This window comes from Cyclopterus lumpus, chromosome 7 (genome assembly GCF_009769545.1).
Source record: "Cyclopterus lumpus isolate fCycLum1 chromosome 7, fCycLum1.pri, whole genome shotgun sequence".
In the NCBI taxonomy this organism is placed as follows: Eukaryota; Metazoa; Chordata; class Actinopteri; order Perciformes; family Cyclopteridae; genus Cyclopterus; species Cyclopterus lumpus.
In genome coordinates, this window is record NC_046972.1 from 9,367,842 (window position 1) to 9,387,499 (window position 19,658).

General features: G+C 39.1%; 1 protein-coding gene across 1 annotated transcript; it reads left to right on the forward strand.

Annotated features, from left to right (window-relative positions):
- Nucleotides 1–10,504: 10,504 nt before the first annotated feature.
- hes2.1 (hes family bHLH transcription factor 2, tandem duplicate 1) lies at nt 10,505–11,328 on the forward strand. Its single transcript, XM_034537846.1, has 3 exons — nt 10,505–10,594; nt 10,709–10,892; nt 11,003–11,328. The coding sequence occupies exons 1-3, from the start codon at nt 10,505–10,507 to the stop codon at nt 11,326–11,328; spliced, it is 600 nt and encodes a 199-aa protein (XP_034393737.1).
- The last annotated feature ends 8,330 nt before the right edge of the window (nt 11,329–19,658 follow it).

The window sequence follows — 19,658 nt, forward strand, 5'->3', positions numbered from 1 at the left end:
ACATACAGTATATATACGTATATATATACGTATATATACATGTATATATATACGTATATATATATTTAATATATATATGTATATTTAATATACATATATATATATATATGTATATGTATATTTAATATATATATATGTATATGTATATGTAATATATATATATATGTATATGTATATATATATTGTTTTTCATAGCTTACTATTTGTTATCATACACTGGAGAGAAATACATATTGTGGATTGATTGATGTATAAAATATATGTGTGTGTTTAGCAAGAGAGAAAACATAATAATAACATAAACCCACAGTGTTTGATACTGACCCAGTTTACAAAAGGGAATTGTGCTAAATGATTAGGCTAAAGTTTGACACCTGGACGCTTATTTTTGCCTATTAACCGTAAGTATGTTTATTTATTTATTTTCCAGTGTGGTAAATGAGGTCGACATAAAACGCAGAACTCGTCTTGGCGCAGCTGCAACCAGCTCCATAATGAAGGGTTGACAGGGTTTAATCATGTGGAGGTGATGCGGAGTCTTTTCCCAGGCTTCGTCCAAGACGCTCCCACAACCTTCAAGCAGCGAGAGACTAAATCCCTATTGAACTGGAAAGGGGCTGCCAACGGTTTTTCCTCAAAGCCTGGGAAAAATGGGATATTTCTTGCACGCGTAAGACGTGCGACAGTTATTCAAATTAGACTCAATTATTCAGCGCGTGGGCCCCATCTGTTGTATGGCCACATCTGCTGCTGCGCGGGAACATTCAAATTATGGGATGTTCTGCTCAAGCCCAGGAGGCTTATATAACGTGTGTGACCCACGGCCCGTTTGCAACGGCACATGGACCCGAAACGCATTGGAACAGTTCAACCAGTACAATTCAGAGAAAAACACAATATTATCTAGTAAAAGTGAACCATTTAGGACTGATCGTCCACATGTGAGCGTTGAAGCAGCGGGCCATGCCTGCCACAGATAATTAATGAGTTAACATTTTCACAACTGACCCAAAACCATAACCTATTATGAGAAGACAAGTCTCGATAATGACCACTAGATTATTTTATTTCGAGTTTGAATTTTCAGATGTGCTAATGATAATGATTACGGCAATATTAATATTATTGATAATACCAATAATGGCAATAATATTTTGTTAAAACTCCATTTACCAAGACAGAACCAAAAACCCTTTACAATTGAAAAACAATAGTGCAGCGCAGCTCAGCTGCAACTGCCGAGCTGGGTGGCGCGTGCCCTCTGTAATTGCTTTCGCTTGAGTAAACCTGGGCGCGTGCTGCGAGGATGCCTTCAGTCTATGATGAACCACGGAGAGAAGCATGTAATATATAAAATAATAATAATAACAATGAATCAGCTACATGTTTACTTAATACAACACACAGAATACAATGAACATAACTTTTCAGAATCGACACAAGAGGCACACATTGTTTATAAAAAAAGAGACTGGACAAAAGCAACTTTATTAAGCAGATGAAAGAAGATCAACACACACAACGAGAGGAAATCACTTTATTCATCCTTTCCCCCCAGCCGTCTCCAAACTTAGTGCATTATTTATCTGAACCGTTATGTCTTGCAGTCTTTTGGATTCACATTTCTGGAGCTCAAAATAATTTGAAATCAAATCAGAAACACATCTTAAAGCAGTCTTTTGTGAAGTATTCTTTGCACAAGACCTAAAGAAGTTGATATAAATGTCAATCTTATTATACATGTAATACATTTGACATTACCATTTGTAATATATTTGCGATTTACATGTCACAGATTATAAAAAAAACTCATTTTAACTTAAACTCTTCATAAATTATGCAACTTCAGTAATTGAACACTACAGGTTTTGTATTCATTTACAAAATGCATTCTGAAACACTCACATTTAGCCTATACTTCTGTTGATGTTTATTCTGTTCATCTGGATTCATAGCCCCAATTTCCGTCATTTTTGCTGAATTGTAGTGATTTTTCACCCCACACTAAAGATAGTAATCTTACAAACATTACAAGTCTCTTTCCGCCCATGAACAAATATGAAAACTTTAACATTGTCTATGTCTGGATCATGTTATTGACTGAAATAGGCTATTAATTAAACCTATTTTATCAATTGCAACTATAGTGTGGATGTTGTGGGGAAAAACAACAGGTTTCCCTTGTTTTTAGATGGACATACATCTTTTTCATAAAACCATCCATCCTGAACTAAACATATATCAAAAGATAGACACATTTTCTTTATAACCTAGTTGTAACTTATAATTCCTGATTGTTTTCCCTTATGATGATCCCTGGAACTTTTAGTACAGGCAAACTTCTAGAAATAGGCAACAAAAGCAGGAATAAACAAGTTTCTGAATTGGGGACTACGTTGCATCTTCTTCTCAACACAAGTTAGATGTCTTCTGTCCCCTTGAACTCACCGGCCTGATGCCTCTCCCACAGGGACCAGTCATATGTGAGCTGCAGTGAGAATTTCTATGGTCAGACTTTCTCACTCTCAGGCTCATTAGCAACTGACAGAAACAGGAGAACTGATTTGACAAGACAGGGATTTGAACAATTCAGCGTTCAGTGGAAATTAAGCAAACAAATGACTGAATATGTGGTGGATTTTAAATTGTTTGTCTCTCTCTCAGATTATTTTATTTTATAAATTACAAGGCCCAGTAATTTCCTGTAGCCTACACCAAATAACTACACTGGAGTCATGTAGCTGAACCCTATACACATGTTAATATATATCATGCATTCATGTGGCCATATAATACAATATGCAAACATTCACAGTTTGTAGTTTAAACGGGTTATAGCTCTCATTTTCCACTTGCTATTCAAATCTCATTGCTTAAGCTCAGACAGCGTGCCATCAAATACTGACAATACATTTCCCGTATAAAGCCACAAACATTTATTATATTAAAGAGAAGATAAGTGGCTACGATTCATGTAAATCACGGTGTCTTGAGATCATATTAAGCCTTACATACTACACACAAGTGACACGTTCAAAGCGCAACATGGTATACATATAATTTAAAAGGGAAAGATAACATACCAGGGTGAGACTTCGTGGCCCCTCTGCTCGCCATTTAAAGCCCAGCAGCGGTGCGTGCAGGTCGTTGCTGGAGGAAGACGGTGGTTGTATTGAGCGCCCTTTTACTGCACGAGGTTTGGGGCCAAATGACAGAGACGCGCTTTCTCTGTGGGCGGAAACCTCGTTCAGGCCACGCCCCTTCACATGATTGCCCATGCACGCCTGAAGACATGCAGCAGTATAGAAAAATATAGAGGCTATATTTAAAATGATTTATTGTTTTTTTTTTTTAAAGCTTATTTTTCTAGCTGTATTTGCTAGCTTGTGTCTCACTGATGTTGGTACAAAAAGCAGAGCAATATAATTGCTTAGTTGCTGTTACAGGTATATATTTTAAATAAAGAATGTAATTAAAGCATACATTTCTTGTACAAATGTTCCAAAATAAAACAAATAAAACAAAACGGAGAAGGCACACATCCTTAATGACCGTATAGCAACACTTAATACATTTTGAATAGTTGAGGACAACTTTTAACTTTGGCCAAGTTAACCCTTTATTCTGGGTTTAGTACATTATTATGAGCAGTTACAGCAATGATATAAGTAGTACTTTTGGTAACGGAAAAATATATCTGCCTTATCATTACTAGACCACTTGGAGAATACATTTCTTCTATATTGGACATCATTGCAAAATAGAATATTTTCGTGATTAACCTTCCACTCTTTAATTTTCCCCTGGACAATTCTTAATGGTCCCTACACTTGAAATAATTAATCGGAGAAGGAAAGCCATCTGCTGCCTTTGTTCTCCTGGCTCGTGCTGTTCTCGTGCCCCTGATATGGCAGCACAATGGATCCCACTCAATCAGACATCCAATATTCAAAAACCCCGCCAAGAAGCCGCCTGTCCTGCCTGTCCAATACCTCGACTGTAGGGCTGCTTTAATCTCCAATGTCCTCCAGGCATGTTATTAACGAAATTATTAAACAAATATATTTGAAAAGATTATATTATTTGGTGTTTTAGTGTTGCTATTGTATATCACCAACTTCTGTTTCCTTAACATTAATAGCGCGTTAGCCAGCTGACTCTGCTGAGCGAGGTGCATTACGTGTCAGAGCTGTAAACGACTGCTATTGGTGGAGAAGCCAATGCGACGCTTTAAGTTTTACCTTTGTCAACTTTGAAGAGCAAAACAAATGTGCGCCACCAGATGTGTGCTGTGCCTTACAGCTTGGCTTTTGGCTTGGTTAGGCTTGGGTGGATATTCAAATCCTGTCTGAGCCATCCCTCTGATTTATGCAATGTACTATTACGCAAAAAAATGCTTGTCTGAAAACGACGCCATGCAGGCTCGATGCTTCGCTCTGGACTTTGTTTTTAACGGGGGACATCGACAACGTGTTTGTAAAGCAATAAAAGCACCGCTGGTGTTTGCATGGCATCTCCAAAACCTCTCCAGTCTTTGTCTTTCATTCATTATTTATAGAGAACTATAATTATAGAATATTTCATTCAAATTGTATATTTCTTTTCTCTGTGTCATACATCTTGTCATGTTTTAACATCATTTCTACCACGTGTCGAAACGATGTGGTTTTAGTGGCTGGATGTTCACTTTAACCGACTAAACAGACTCATATCCTTCAATTAACAAGAGAGAGCACGACATTCGAGGCAATCATTGCATTGTTAAGAAGATATATGACGCCCCTGAAATAATTTGACATATTGATACTGATTTAAGATCTTTTTAGACTCTTGGATTTACATCTGTACCATAGAAAGAGGACACTTTTCCGTCTTATTTGGGCTGCTTGATTAGTGGCGCTTTATTTAGACAGCACTTTAAATGATCAATAAAGCTATATCTTTTGTTACCGTCTCGTGCACGTGACCTGTAGGGATGCTCGACGCAGACTTTGGACGGAATCAGTGACGTCGGATGGACTTCGTGCGGGAGAAAACAAGTTTGGCTTTTCGTCACTGCGGCAGATGCTTTATGAAACTATAGCGTTGTTTTAGGCGTGGGAAGCTTCTGGGCACATTTTGATAGGTCTTCCTTTTGCATCAGAGAGAGAGAGAGAGAGAAAGAGAGAGAGAGAGAGAGAGAGAGAGAGAGAGAGAGAGAGAGAGAGAGAAGGGACTGTGCGTCTCATCAGTACCTCGACAAAAACATTCGCAAACGAACATTTGGCCATTTTTAATCTACAATTAAAAATGGTTATAGCCTCTGTTTATATGTCAAGAACGGCTCTGCCCTTTGACAAAGCTTATGTATTACCAGTCAGTGAGACGGGGGCACAAATAACGTTGATTGTGAACATAAAGGAATTGACACCCTTGTAAAAGCAGTAAAGTGGATGCTGTTGTATTGTGTTGCTTTAGATTGTAAAAGGGCCCCTTGATGTTTTTCCTTTTCAGTGTCTTTTGCCAAAACAGTCATTAGCCCTTTTATGCACTTGTTGATGATAAGATAATTTATGAAGCTGGATCTTTTTTGAATGTTTCCTCGAGACCTGTTGACTGATGTCACTTAGACTAGCTGGTGTGTTGTTGGATTGATTCATTGGCGTTAATAAGTCCTGCTTAGAATAAAGTCCAAACATTAAAAAACCCTTCTTTGTTTCATCTCATTGCAGATATATAAGTATGCCATTTTAGCCAAAGAAAAGAAAAGACACAACTATCCAGACCTTCTAAGAGCAATGAGGACCAACATAATGTACTGACAGGCCTGAGTGAGTGACTTAAGAGCCAGAATGTAGCCCCACAGACGGCTTTCCTCTGCTAAAATACCCTCTTCCTCTTCAGCACCACGGACAGTGGTCACATCATCACCACCAAGGAGCACAGTGTCACCCACACCTGCTCCTCTTGAGCAGAGAAGCAAAGCCACAGATGAGGCTCTTAAAAAGAGGCCAGAGAATTAAGTGTATTCCCTCACAATATAAGATCCCTTAAACCACATCCCCTTAGTTTTCTTTGTTCATGGTCTTTACAGTTTTGGGACCTCCTCTTCAAAAATAAACGAGTAATTAGATAAGTAAATAAATAAGTAAATCATGGCACACGGTCCACATATCAGCTTCTCTCTTTTTTTGCTTTCATCTCATAGCATTCACTATATGCAAACTTAATCTGCTGATAAGAACTGAGACGCACACACGTTGGTGCAGCTTTACATCTAAAGAGATATTTGCCATTTGCAATAGAAGTCAAACTAATTGAAATAAATTGAAATGGAAATCAAATACCTCACTGGAACAGGAGAAACAGACATCGTGTGAAATAAATTATTGCATGTTGTGTCAAATGTTCATAAAAATACAGTAAACGACTGGCAGCTGCAGAGGTCTCCAGCATTTTGCTGTTTTTTTACAGTGACACTAAAGTGGCACAATAAATTTAAACCTCACATTTTACAGTATTTTAGCTACTGTAACCTGCCAGTAATAAACGGTGTTTCTACATGCTTCATTTCTAACTGTGTTACAGTACACTACTGAAAAGTTATCTTAGACATTATACAATCTACTGAAATAAAAATGCTATCAAAAGAGGATGAGACAAGTGACAGTTTTATGGATCAGAATGTTTTTTTTAAAAGGCTGCATTGTATCATACATTACAAAAAGATATTGTAAACATTTTGTTCAAAGAAAGAAAATAAGCAACACCAATAAGCAAAGATCAGGAAACGCAGTATTGTCATTTGAGAGAATGACTTTAGAATTTGTGAAAAAAGCATTTTAATAACATTTTAGTTCCGCGGATAAATATTTCAAATATAAATGTACTCTGTTGGAATCCCAAATGCTGAATAATTTCCGGTGTCCATCTGCTTGATCTTGCCATTGTTGGTTGAGGATATAAGGCGTCCCAAAGCAGCACGCCCTGTGATAAAGGTTATAGCTGCACTCTTCAGGGATGATCATCATCATTCTGTCCAAACTGATGCAGACAAGGAGAATTGTTTACTTAAGTCACTGAAATAATGTGTGTTGCTTGATATGTTTCACACAAATAACTCCGGTATACATCAGTCAATTCTACAATAATTGAGTATGATCACATTTAAGTCAATGAAATTACCTCATAAGGGTTGTATAATTGATTCCCCTTCATTGCTTGATTGTACAGTATTAAACAAGCTGGCCGGTAAAGTCTGGGTGCACCTGCATGTAGCAAACCCCTATCAAGCACATTGGTCATAGAAAACTTATAGTGCTGTTTTTAATTTACATTTAAGTGAGGTTGGTAACTATAACTTACTGAATCTCCTCAAGAAAAAGCAGTCGTACATGTTCAAATCTGATGAAGACAAACATTTCTGAAAATGCTCTCTTGTGCCTGCCAGATGCTTGCTATACTAATTTAATGTAAGCAAGTATTTAACCCTTTTGGGTAACCAAATGCCCAAATATAATTGTATCCTCTCAACATGATATTACTTATCTGTTTGTCTGATTCCAGAAATGAGGATGAACAATGATGACGATGATGAAGAAGGTTGCATGTGGCTTCTTTCCCTTAAAACAAAAATACTGCATCCGTCAAGTCGGTAGCATACTGATAATATTCACTGTTGTTTTTGTCTACTGTTGTTAAATATACTGTATCCTGCTGTATTTGGGAAGAACACAATACTGTAAGAATGTGGCTTTATGTGTAGAGAAATGCTTATTTCATCCTTTTTATTTACAAGAAAAAAGAAGTGACAATTGGCAACTAAAACACGTCACGCCTCAAACCAGTTTATCAAGGATTGTATTTATTTATTATACATTCAACTTCTATTAGCATTTCATGGGAATCATATTTTAGATTTCAACTAAGTCACTTTTATTATTTTTGGATACAAAACCTAGAATGAGTGTCCAATGGTAAAAAGAATATCATTTAAATACATTTAGTACAAAGTCGAGTCAGATTCGATCACAATGGGAACAATAGAAGTTCATTCAAACTTGTCTCAATGCTGACATCAAACTCCAGCCACGCAGTCTACAGACGCTTCAGTATGATGCGGATAATGTCGGCGTATGTTGGCTTGGGATGCCAGACATCCTTTCTTTCTACTAGTCCCACTACGAAGTCTGGTAAAGTCTGCATGTAGCAACGGAGGCGATCGCCTTCAGCAAGGCGCAGAGTCCGTCGACGCTTTTGTTTCCACGCATCAATGAGCAGCATCCATCTGTCTGATCGCCTCGGCTCGTGTCAGTCTCATGCCGTTTATACGACCACGTTCTCACTTATCACAATTATGTTCTCAAACTCAGGTTAGTTAAGATGTTAGATTTTTTTGGGGGGAATACATCAAATACATTTGATTTTATTTGCTCCAGATTATACTCTCGTGCTCCACACTGTTACTGATGTTGTTACTTGTGAGATACTCCGTAGCCCAGGCCTATTAATACATTTAGTATATAGTTTTTTCTTTATTTGACTAAATTCCGATTAATAGGCAGGTATTGAGTTCAATAGCTATAACAAGAACAAAACAAAGAAGCTAATCATATCTCTCTCCCATCCACTATATGTCCTTCAACAAAGGGTCACTGTGCTCTCAGCTTGCACAGATGGCTGAAACCAGGACAAAAAGGGTCCCAACCGAAGCCTCTCGTGCACTTTTTAGGGTTTTATCTCTAAGGGCCATGGTTCCCAGGCCGGACTTGATGGCAGTTATTTGGGGCCCCATGGGGCAGGACGCGTGCATCTATAATGCTTGAAAAAAGAAAAGAGAGGGTTGAAACCCCTCAAGCTACAGCAGGACAGCTTGCAACCGAGGAGCAACATTATCTTAATGATGAGGACGTGTTGAACTACATATCTGTTTCCTAATGTAAATGCACATCAACTGAATTGTAACTGATCTTTGTTGAGCATGTTCCTGCTCTTTATCTTAAACCTTGAGGTTGGAAGTGTTTCAATAAGCATTTTGAGCTTAAAGAGTTTGCTATATCTATCTATAGTTTCATTCTGGGGTCTTTCCCGTGAATGTATCGTATTACAACCCTGTATCGTCAATATATCATCTTGTGCAGTGCGGTTTTTTACTTGGTCTGCTTTGTATTAACGTATATAGGCCATGCACCATTGTAACCTCCCCCCTCCAAAAAAGACGAAACACGTAGTTGAAGCACATTAATGATGAGCCGGGATGCTGATGGGACCAGCAGCGGAGTGGTGCAGCAGTGGGAAACAGAGGAGGGGGTGTGTCTGGTGTGTAGGGACGGAAGATGAGAAGGAGGGGAGGGGGGTGTGGGGGGTTCCCATCTGTTGCGCGGTTGTGGCGCGTGCCGAACGCGTGAATCCTACAGGCAGCTCACTGCACTGTGTTTGGTTTAATGGTCATGGCAGCAGAGACTGACGGAAAGTCTTCGAGGATGTCAAAATGCAATCTGTTTATTTGATATGTTTTAATATATTATACGTTATGTCCGACATTGTAGATTTTAAGGGTTATCACTTCACAATAGGTCCAGTTTGGCTGAATCATTCTATTTCTCAACGTGTTGTGTTTGAGCGGCTTGTGGACTGCAGGACTCCTATGGGTGTATATGCACATCCTACGTTCATGCCCAAATGCACGCATCTCATTGCGTGGGTTGCAGGTTGTCACGTCACTCTGTCTCCTCCCCCATGCTCCAGGTAAACGCCGTGTTGTTGATATTGGAAACAAGCTGCCGAGGGTGCACAAGCAGATGTTAATCCATACATAGCGTCGCTTGGGTATGCTTTATTTATTGAAGGAATAGATTAGTTCTGTCACCTCAGAATCACTCATCACGTTCAGGTTCTTTGATTGTGGCAGATCGAGTCCATAAGAATAAACGGACTGAATACACGTATATTTTGATTATATGAATCTAACTTTTTAATTGTTCAGTCATAGCAGTCCAATGTTGCAGGCATATCTCATTTAACTTTTTTTTGGGAGACTTTTGGCCTCTTATTTGTGGAAATGATTCATGCAAAAACAATAATATTAATAATAAACTGAATACTAGTGTCAATTCAACAACAAAGCCATGCAGGCGAATAAAGAAGCAACCCTACTTAATATTACAAAAGAGTAACTATAATGACATAACCTGCGAGAAAACCAGCATCGTTATATGGCTCGTATATGCAAAGTGGATCTGGATGAACGTTAAAGATTTACATTTCAAATATAATAAAGTGCAACATCATCACGGAACTCCGCATACCAGCGGTATAGACGCAGGGTCCCAAAGGGACCAGATGGTCCAGACAAGGCGTCGCCCCCCCGAGTCAAACCCCCTGCACAATGGCTTGTGCTCCCCCCCCTCTGACGCGCTGGTTCCACATAAAAAGGAGGCTCTCCAACTCTGCGGCACACTTCAGCTCAGCAGCTCCAAGAGCAAGTATCTGCCCTCAAAAAACACAACAACAAGCATCAAACGAAATGAGTCCCAGCATCACTACCGAGGCCGAGCAGCCTCTCGCCGCCAGGTCCACCGTGGCCCAGAGAAAGCAAGCCAACGAACTGAGAAAGGTAAGAGAAAGAGAAATACACTACGCGCTTGTTATATGTTACTGGACATGTTTTCTCATTTGACCCTTTTTAAAAAGTGCAGCTGAATAACGACGTTTTCCTTATTTCTTCTAGACTCTCAAACCCTTGCTGGAGAAGAGAAGACGTGCTCGTATCAACGACAGTCTCAGTCATTTGAAAAGCCTGATTCTTCCTCTGGTTGGCAAAGACAACGCACGCTACTCCAAGCTGGAGAAGGCTGATATTCTGGAAATGACCGTCCGTTTCCTCAGAGACCTTCCTTCCACTCCCGTCAAAGGTACGCCTCGTCTCCCGAACAGCACGAAATGCATCGCACACACCATCTTATCTGAGATTGTGGTCTACGCGTGGAATTCAAGTCACTAATCAAATCTCTTTTCACTCCAGACTCCGCAGACAGTTACAAGGAAGGCTACAAAGCCTGCCTCCAGCGCGTCTCCAGCCTGCTTCCCAAAACGAATCTGGACCAAGACGCGTGTCAGCGGGTGAACGAATTCGTCCAGCAGTCCATGTCCGCCACGGTCACCCCGACCTGCCGGAACTGCTGCGCTCAGAGCTCCAGGACCTTCCCTGAGATCCAACAGAGACTCCAGAGCCTCAAATCCAGCTTCAGCTCCAGGATGGAGAGCCAGTCCCGCAGCGGCGCAGCGGCTCCCAGCCGAGCGCAGTCAGGGCCGCAGGCTGTCGGCGATGCCATGTGGAGACCTTGGTAGATCAGATGGACGTTCGACCTCATGCGTGTTATTTATTTAGTGATGTTATTCATGCTATTTGTATGCGGTATAGTCCGAGCGATCCAGAATGGTTGGAGTTGCTGTACAATAATTTAATTCAGCATTTAGCTCATTTCGCGTTTATTGCCAGAGAGCACACGAGCACAGATCAGAGAAACTGAAGTCTTTGAGCTTTTTAAAATGCAATCCTCTTTGGGGTTTCAAAGATATGGGTTGTAGACAACACTTTTGTAAAACCCCAAGGGTTATTTTGTTTGAGGTTTGCACGATGGACTTAAAAGTATTTTGGTCTGTGCAAAAGAATAGTCTGTAAACACTATGTGTTAAATAGGATGATGCTTTTCATTGACGTTATGTGTATATACCAAAACATGTTTTGTGACAGTTCAAATGTTTTGTTGTCGACAAAAGCTTTTCAATAAATGTACATTTCTCAAATATTGCCTTTGTTTGATCTTTTGATTTTGTTGTGTTGCAACGATCTCGAATTGATCATAAACTCAGACGAGATGAATCTCAGTGATATGAAAGGAATGAAAAAGGCGCGGAAACGCATGAAGCCAGAGGTCACCCAGAGGTCATCTGAGCCTATTGATGGTGACGAGCAGCTGCTCTATTGTTGTGATGTGAGCTGCCTCCCCAGTTGCCGCCAATTTGGTGGGAAAAAGTTGGACTGGTTGTGATGGGACACACACTGAGATGACATGCGCGTTGGGCATTACAATCACACATTTGACGTCACACAAAACGTGTAACATTTCCGAAATAAATAGTCATCATATCCATGTGCTCATGGCTTATAAGTGTTTAAACTTTAAACAACATTAAGGTTGTTTGAATGTAACAGTTTTTTACAAAATGATATTGGAAATTTGTATTTTTATCTATTATTTACTAGATGATCATATACATCCTTTAGATGTTTATTATTGCATTTTATTTAGCATAAACCACTTTAAAAAAGTGAGTTTAATGCTGAATTTAAAGAATGGTGTCCTCCTCCCTCCAGACCTTACAGATATGTCATATTCAAAAGCCTCGATCAGTGAAGGGCACCGTTTACGTGCATTGAGTCTAATAGAACAAGAACAAGTCCATGAAGAAAAAAAAGTAGCTGATCCCCACTACATTCTCTATTATGAATGTCATTCTAATACAACTTTTTAACATGTTGTTGAACATGGGCAGAATAATACGGACCAGTTATAATACTTTAAATATTCTTTCTCAAATTGGCCTATAATGCATTATGCAGGTTTCTATAATGCGTTAACCTTTGTCATCTGACAAGGTTTTTTATGCAACTAACAAATTAACATGATCCTTTTCACAGCATTCATGATATAATTGTTTATACACTTTAGTCAGACAAGTCATAAATATTGGATTTTGTTGGATTTTTGTAAGAAGGAACCTCTTATTTGGCCAGGAGGAATGATCAGAGTGACCAATAACTCAATGTACATACGGGAATGTGAATATATTTTTATATTGGTATATAGGTATATATGAAAAACGTGATGATGTGTGAAAAGATCACTGATAATGCAAATGGCATGCAACCATATAAAACCACAGTCCTTTAAAGCACAAGTTCAGGTTAAATTCTTTTAAAACAATACTCACATGCCCATAAGTGCATTAAAACACATCAGTCACTGTTATTATTCCTGCCGTCCACACATGTGAAGAGCTATATTTGTGCATCTTGACTGGACAAACTCACTGTTTTACTATTAAACTCCCTACTTGTGGTTTCAGACAGTGTTATCAGCTGCAGAGGAGCGATGGGAAAACAAAGAGGGAATTTTGTAAACTTGATTTGTTTCAGACTTAAAACAGACAGTTCATAAAAAAATATTTTTGCACACAACAAAGTCATCTCTTATACGTTAAAGTTAAACTGCAACCTCTCAACGGGTATGGCCTGGAGGAAGGATCAGAGTGACCAATAACTTAATGTATACGGGCATGTCAACATATTTTTAATAAGTGGTTGCTTTGGAGGTTAAATGCATTCTGGATAAAAGTGTCTCAGTTAGTGCACTCAGCAACAATTCAGAGCCCTTCACTTCTTTCACTGTACTGTAGTTTTAAATGCAGTTACTATTTTCGCTAATCAATCTATGCTCAATAATCTATAATGATAAAGTGAAAATATGCTTTTTTATTTATTTTCAAAAACATCTAATTCACAGAGTAGTCAGACCCTTACTACTTAGAAGCTCTTTTAGCAGCAATCAGCTTTGAGTCTTCTTGGGTGACTCCACTAGCTTTGCGCTCCTTGATTCGGGAAGTTTATTCCATTCTTCCTGGCAGATCAAGCTCAGATTGGATGGGAGGGTCTAGGACAGTCAGAGAATGATCCCATCAGGTTTTGTCGCTGTCTTTGGCTGCATTCATCCTTCCTTAAGTTCTGACCATGATGCTGCTACCATACTTCACCGTATGGTATTTGCCAGGTGATGCTCGGCGCCTGGTGTTTTTCAGACATAGTGTTTGGAGTTCTACCAAAAGGAAGAACATCTTCGTCTCTCTGGTCTGAACCAGAGAATCTTTTCCCTCATGCTCTCAGAGTCCTTTAAATGCCGTTTGGTAAACTCCAAGCCGGCTGTCATATGCCTTTTATTCAAGAGTGGCTTCCATCAAGCCAATACCATAAAGGCCTGAGTGCATGAAGTGAGGCTGAGAAGGGTCTTCCATCTCTGCAGAGGACTTCCGAAGCTCTAAGACAGACCGCTGGGTTCTTGGTCACCTCCCTTACCATGAGTCTTCTTGCCCGGTTACTCAGTTCAGCCGGCTGCAAAAAGGGACTGACCAGACTAGTTGTAGTTCAGCTTACTTGAGAATAATAGTTCAGCTTACTTGAGAATTTTAAGGCAATCGGTTTCCTCATTATTTCCTAGTAATGTGGACGCTTGGACTAGTAAAGATAACTCTTTCTTATTAGTACTGTTTACTTAATATAACTTGGATCTTTAAGTTATCTGAACTGACTATTTATTGTCAACATAATTAAAGATTTTAAGTTAACTTTACTCATATATTTAAGTTGTCTGAATTTACATTTTAAAGTTAAACCAATTAATAATTTTGAGTTAATTGTTTACTGCAATTACATGAGTTGCCTAAACTCAGTTTTTTCAGTTTTAAGAACTTAAAATGATTGAGCTACTTTACTTAGAAATGTTGAGGCAATCGGTTTCCTCAAGTTTTTTAAGTAAAGTCAACTTATTACATTTTACAGTGTGGAGAGGTCTTTTGGAGAGCACACCTAAAGACCTTTTTCAACTCTGTGGTGGCATCGGCCATCGTTTATGGAGTGGTCTCCAGGAGCAGCAGCATCTCGACAGCCGACAGGAAGAGGCTGAACCAACTGGTAAAGAAGGCCAGCAGTAAGCGTCCACTGGATACGGTGGAGGCGGTGGGAGACAGCAGGATGATGGGTAAGCACCCCTGATGGACAACACCTCCCACCTCATGGGCGACGCTCTGGCAGCTCTACAGCTCCTTCAGACACCGGCTGCTCCCCCCCCCCCCCCCCCCCCCCCGCCTCTGTTGTGTGATGAAGAGGTACCGCAGGTGCTGCTGTCAGGCTGCACAACCCGCTCCCATAGACCACAAAACACTTCAAACCTGTGCAATATAAATACACATGTGCAATTATTCTGTCTGTATAATTCAGTTACTGTGCATTCTTTACTGTTTTTTTTTTGTATTACAGTCTTGTATTGCTTATTGCTTATTTATAATATGTGTTTTGTTCCCGTTTCTTTTTTACTATGTCTCTTGTTTCCAAATACATGCTTTCACTTTGTCATTATGGGTTATTTAGTGTAGATTGGTGGGTAAAAATGACTCCATTTAAATAATAAAACATTATAAAGTGTTATATACTGAATATTTTATATGAAGCTTTATGCTTTATTTAACAAGGACATCTAATCTAATCTGCAACATAGAACATACAACATAGAGGTTGCAAAACGTGAGACTTAAAAGGAATTAGATGAAGTATGAAGATAATTATCATGGTTCACAAAAAACATAGGACAAAAGTTGTGTGAAAGTATATGTTGATAGAATAACAGCAATACACATAACAAGTAGATACCCACTCAAAATGATTTAAAACATGACTTAATAAAATCCCCAATCAGAAGAGGGCACATGATGATCACAATATGATCACATAATGAGATAATGACAGCTGGATCGGCTTTCCTCCAATTAAACAATAATACATTTAAAAGCTATTTTGAAGCATGCAGAGCAGCAGACATGAATGCTCTTTCTGTTGTTCACTTTAGGAGCAGACAGAAGTTCCTGTAGTAAACAGCGTTAGTTCTCAGCCTTATTTTGCCAATTCCCTTTAATACAAAACACAACATGGTTCAGGCTGCAGAGTTATAGTAAACCTCAGCGAGTGTGCTTGTGAAAGGCATCCAGACCCATAGAAAAGTGTTATTCTCTGCAAAATGAAAGCAGGACTAACGCTCAGCTTAATTACTTGTTTTTTCCCATGTTTTCGTTTCCATCATTTGCAGATAACTGAAAGCACAAATGTATCAAACGGTAAATCAAACATACACTATATACCCATTCGTAATATGCATTATTATTGAACTAATACAAAAGGTTGTACAAGGTCTATAAACTATAAAGACATTTTGTCTAAAGAAAGGAGCAAAGGGGACTAAAATAGCCCCATAACATGGCAACCTCTATAAGCTCAGATTCACATTGTTCAGTTTTTCTTGACCAGGTCACAGTGGGGGATGGGTCGGTGTGAGCTTTCTGCTATTAGTACACAATGCTACATGTCGTTACACAGATATTAGAGAGAGAAAATGACACTGGATGTAAGGAATTGTCATTTAATTTATTCCAGGATATTGTTGTCTGGTCTGGTGGATTCGACACAGTAAAACTGAATGAACCGGACTTTACACATCAAGTTCAGTCTCCTCAAAGCAAAGAGCTGCAGCTCTCTGCCTAGAAACAGCTGTCTGGTCCTCTGTGACTTGACAATTGAAGAAATTACCCTGATGCTGTATTTAGACTTAAGATACATCCTGCCTTGCAAACTGCATGGCGTTGGGATTTAAAAGAAGCTTGCATGCCTTTAAGAGGCGGTCTAATAAAAGCTGAGTTGCATTATGGAAGTTGAAGGTTTTTGGAGTTTGCTTCAGACATGTTATCTTGACCACTGCAGCTCGATTTTCCTATTTGTATGTTCTCTTTTTAGTCTCCTACGTTTATCATAGAAGGGCAATTCTAAATAGTTGGGCAAGTCCTTTATTGGGTAGATTTGGATGAGTATTTGCCTATTTTGGCATGACATTATTTTATTCTGATCAGTAATGGGTTTCAGGCACGTTCAGCTGCATGGTAGCAAAGAGAGAACATATATTTCTTATTTGAATGGAAAAAAAGTCCACATTGCTGTGTTGAACAAACTAATGCAGGTAAACCATTTATTAATTTGCATATACATGCAGTATGGCACACAATCTTGGTCGTTATCGAAGATAAAATCCAAGTATGACAACCTTGACTTCTTTGGCAGAACCAGTCAGTCAAATATGGGGAATACCCAAGAAATACACAGAATCACAGCATTAACGTTTCGTTTCGCTATCATTGTATAACTTAGTTTGACCTATTTTACTGCCACAAGAAACACGCAGGACAACGTGATCTGTACCGACGCCGTGACCAAGGTGGATTTCATTACATATCGATAATAATACAATTGTTAATAGTTGCTATAGCTGGATATGGTGTTCTCATTGTTTGAGACAAACACCGAAGCCTCTCAGCTCACATCACGCTGCAGCACAAGTCAGGTGGAGTCCGCCTCGCGAGTTCTCCCCCATCCCGCAGCCCGCATGTGACTCTTAATTCGCATGAAGTTTCGGAACATTTTCAGACAAAGGCTTCCTGTTATCCGGCCTGCACAGATGGGTTACTGACGCCGAATATGCTTGAAAAGACAAAAGAGGACTCTAACCGTAAGAGCAAAACGGAGAAGTGTACCTCCCCCAACCCCCATCACCCTTCCATCCTATAGCAGCGCGGAGAGGGGCGCGTGCAGCAAGTGTGCCTCTCAGTTTTAGGCAGCGCTTGGCTTTGTTAAACGATGGTAACACACTAATATAATAATATAATAATATAATATATATATATATATATATATATATATAATATTAGTGTACACACAATTGTATATGTGTCTGTGTTTCATTGTGTTACCATCATATATATAACTATATATATATAAATATATAAATAAATATATATATATATATAAATATATATATATATATATATATATATATATATATATATATATAAATAAATAAATATATACATATAAATATCATGATGGTAACACATTATCGTATATATATATGTATATATATATATATTTATATATATATATATATATATATATATATATATATGTATATATATATATATATGTATGATCATAATAAAATCATCGTGATGTTTAAGATTGACAGTGTGCGCTTTCCAGTGTGTATTTAACATAATACTCTTTAAAAAACCTTACAGACCAGCATCTTTATCTCCACCAACAGCCTGAGCTTCGTGTTTCGTCATCACCATACTATATTGATAAACAAGCATTTCCTCGTAGCTTGGACGCTAAAATATCCAGGAGCCAAGCTGAAGGAGACAATTGCAACAGAGTTTTCAAACAGGGGGGTTTGTTTCAATTGGACAAAAACATGGACCCATACGTAGCATGCAGATGGGGCACCCACGCCAAAACTGCGTGGAGATCATGTGTCGTGCGTGTAAAGTTTATAAAAAGAGCTTAAGTATATGCAATGCAGACAATGTGTGTGTATGTGTGTGTGTGTGTGTGTGCATGTGTGTGTGTGTGCATGTGTGTGCGTGTGTGTGTGTGTGTGTGTGTGTGTATGTGTGTGTGTGCTCGCATGGATAATATATGGATAGATCCATGGTGGGACAGAGAGATTGGCTGTTCAGGATGCTGGTGTGGTGCAGGTGGAACTGGGGCGTGGGGTTGATGGTTGGAGTTTGGGGGTGGGGTTGAAGGCTCAGTAACAGACAGCCATCTGGTCTCCAAGGCGCGTGCTGCGCGCGTGGTTCCCTTGAGTGCCGTGGTATTTGATGGGCTGTTACGTCTCTCCAGTTTTTATTTGAAATTTGAAAACTCAAAGCTGTAATTTGAAGTTTGATTCATTCCGCATGACACGATGGTTGGTTATTAAATCCACACAGTCCACAAGGTAATAGTCTAAATGTGCATAACACCTATAAAGTTCAAAACACACGGCGGGCGTATTGCATTTTTTGTGGCGGTGGCTATTGTGATTGGAGTACACGCACCCTCCTTACCCAGCCCCTGATTTCAGCCCCCGCCGCCTTGCATGAGGCGTTGGTAGCAGCGGGATACACCCTACAGGTAGACCCCCGGGGCAAAACTGCATAAACGTCATATGTAAAACTATTGTTGTCTAAATCCAAGAGCAGATGTTATTTGAAAGTAGCGTGGCTTGGGTATGAGATTTGAGTATGAGTCTGTAGCTCTTTGGACACTTTTTTATACACGCAAGCCTGCCCCCTATGCCAGTAATGTGTGTATTTCACCTCGTTGTTCTAAATGTGCACATTTGTTTTATAAGGATATGTAATGTAAAGGATGTGTAATCAAGCGTTGGCAAATTACACACAATAAAATACAGTACAACCTCAGTGTTGAAATACAGCATGCAAACAAATCCCATAACTTAAATGGAGAAAATTGTGGAAAAAAACATGATATCTATTAAATCGTTTTACGTGTTAGCCCGTTAAATAAATAAGTAATATTTGCTTGATCAAACTAAATTAATGCAATTTACTTCCCAGCCATACATGAGCGCTGCGTAATTACGCACCAGTAACTATTGATGTGTATGTTACGAACAATCTGTTCCATATACTATATGTGAAATATTGAAACTAATTGTTTACTATTTAGTAAGATTGAAATTGTATAGTTTGCAGAATTGATATTTGGTGAATGAGCATTCAGTGCGTCCACACTTTTGTTTTTGTGCGTTTTTACGCACACATTTCCTCAGCTTGTTGACGCAGATTTTTAAAATGTTCTCTATGGATCATAACGCAGACACGCACTGCAGTTGTTATGCGTGGATTAGAGTAGAAGACAGATGGTTATCTTACTAAATGTGATGATTTTGTGTTGTTTCCATGGAGTAGTGGCGAGTCCAAATCGTTTCGTGTTGGCTTGGGGGCGTACCCGTGACGCG

Coding starts and splice junctions, on each gene's coding strand:
- hes2.1 (XM_034537846.1), top strand. CDS start 10,505: ATGAGTCCCAGCATCACTACCGAGGCCGAGCAGCCTCTCGCCGCCAGG. Junction 10,595..10,708: donor AAGCCAACGAACTGAGAAAG/GTAAGAGAAAGA, acceptor TATTTCTTCTAG/ACTCTCAAACCCTTGCTGGA. Junction 10,893..11,002: donor TCCTTCCACTCCCGTCAAAG/GTACGCCTCGTC, acceptor TTTTCACTCCAG/ACTCCGCAGACAGTTACAAG.